The sequence below is a fragment of the Nuphar pumila genome, chromosome 10, assembly GCF_984573655.1.
Source record: "Nuphar pumila chromosome 10, dmNupPumi1.hap1.1, whole genome shotgun sequence".
Taxonomy (NCBI): Eukaryota; Viridiplantae; Streptophyta; class Magnoliopsida; order Nymphaeales; family Nymphaeaceae; genus Nuphar; species Nuphar pumila.
In genome coordinates this window covers 93908590-93909969 of record NC_143258.1, presented here as the reverse complement: position 1 = coordinate 93909969, position 1380 = coordinate 93908590, and the positions used below count along the sequence as shown (strand labels likewise).

The 1380-nt window shown below is 46.3% G+C and overlaps 1 protein-coding gene across 1 annotated transcript; it reads right to left on the bottom strand.

Moving 5' to 3' along the window:
• Window positions 1-496: 496 nt before the first annotated feature.
• Window positions 497-1153, bottom strand: LOC149827407 (uncharacterized). Its single transcript, XM_090018507.1, has one exon. The coding sequence runs from the start codon at window positions 1151-1153 to the stop codon at window positions 497-499; it is 657 nt and encodes a 218-aa protein (XP_089874633.1).
• Window positions 1154-1380: the final 227 nt, after the last annotated feature.

The following is a 1380-nucleotide window of genomic DNA, read 5'->3' as shown; positions in this document are numbered from 1 at the left end:
CACTAGGCCAAGGGAAAATCCCTGTCACTTACCACACATTGGCAGATATCGGTGGAAAAATCCTTAAGATCCTCCTTGCCTCTTGGGGAGTGCACCCCAACAAAAGATGTTGGGCGGATCATGTAAATCGGCACACTAGTGTGCAAACCTGATCTGCCTTGTGACAGATGAGGTAGGAGCCCTTATGGGCTATCAACTCATTCATTAACTAGCTTACAAATGGTTTACTTTTCAAATGGTAACAGTGATAAGATTAAACCATAGTGTCTTTTTAACGCTGGTAGTAGACCTCAATAATGTAAAACACAACAAGACGAGAAAGAAAGCAACATAGACAGATCATTATAGACAAACATACCAGTTTTATGTCTGCACAACGTGAGGTATCCTAAATATTCATTTACATCTTCATCCTTCAAACTCTGCAGAATCACAACATCCAGAAAAATACCCACACAAAAGAAGAGGAAGAAGAAGAAAACAGATTCAGAGTTTATCAGAATGCCTTCCTGTTCTTCTCCTTTCTGCAGAGAAAATACCCGAAACTGAACAGACTGCTCGTCCCTCTAGAAATGTAAGGTGGTGGCACGTTCAAAACTGGGCTGATCCTCACACCATTGGTGTATTCCTTCTTCTTCACCTGTGGCTTCTTCGCGGCCTTCATCGGCGATGGTGGCTGCGCTTCCGGCTTTTTCGCAGGAACCTCCTTCGTGTTCGATCCCATCGACTTGCTCCTTGTCAACTTGTTCAGAGAAGAGAGAAAACCAGACTTGGTGATGCTCCTGCAATTCAAACTGCTGCTTCTGCTGAACCCCCAGAAGGACTTGGACGCGGTGGGCGTCGAAGACGGCTGCTTTTCACTGTCGAAGATCTGTTTTAGGCTCTCACATCGCGAAATCTGAGGCGCTGTCGGCCGGGGAGGGGTGCAGACGGCTGCAAGAGGGAGGATCTTCCCGTTGCAGAAAAGCTGATCAGCTGGGGAGGAGTAATTCTGCTCGGGGATGCAGAAATGGAAATCACAGGAGGGAGATTGTAAGAGGGAGGAGTCTTCCCGGTGATTGCCGAGCCGATCGGTCTGCGAGAGATCGCTTGAGAATGAGATCCGGGGGCTAATGGTCCAGCCGGAGTTGTCAGAGAAGATCTCTAATGCCATCCAAGATGCTGAGACTGTTCAGGTAAAGCTCAGCTAAGAAACTTAAACATTTCCCAAGAAAAGCAGCAGTTCTGAAGAGAATCCTAAGAATGTGTTCAGAAATCTTTTCTAGAGAAGATGAAAGAAAGGAAATTGGAAGAAAGGTTGATCTCAGGACTAGGATGTAGGGAGTGGGCAGATGAAGTTTGTGAGAGCTGGTTCAGTAGAAGACTCAAAATCATGGGAAG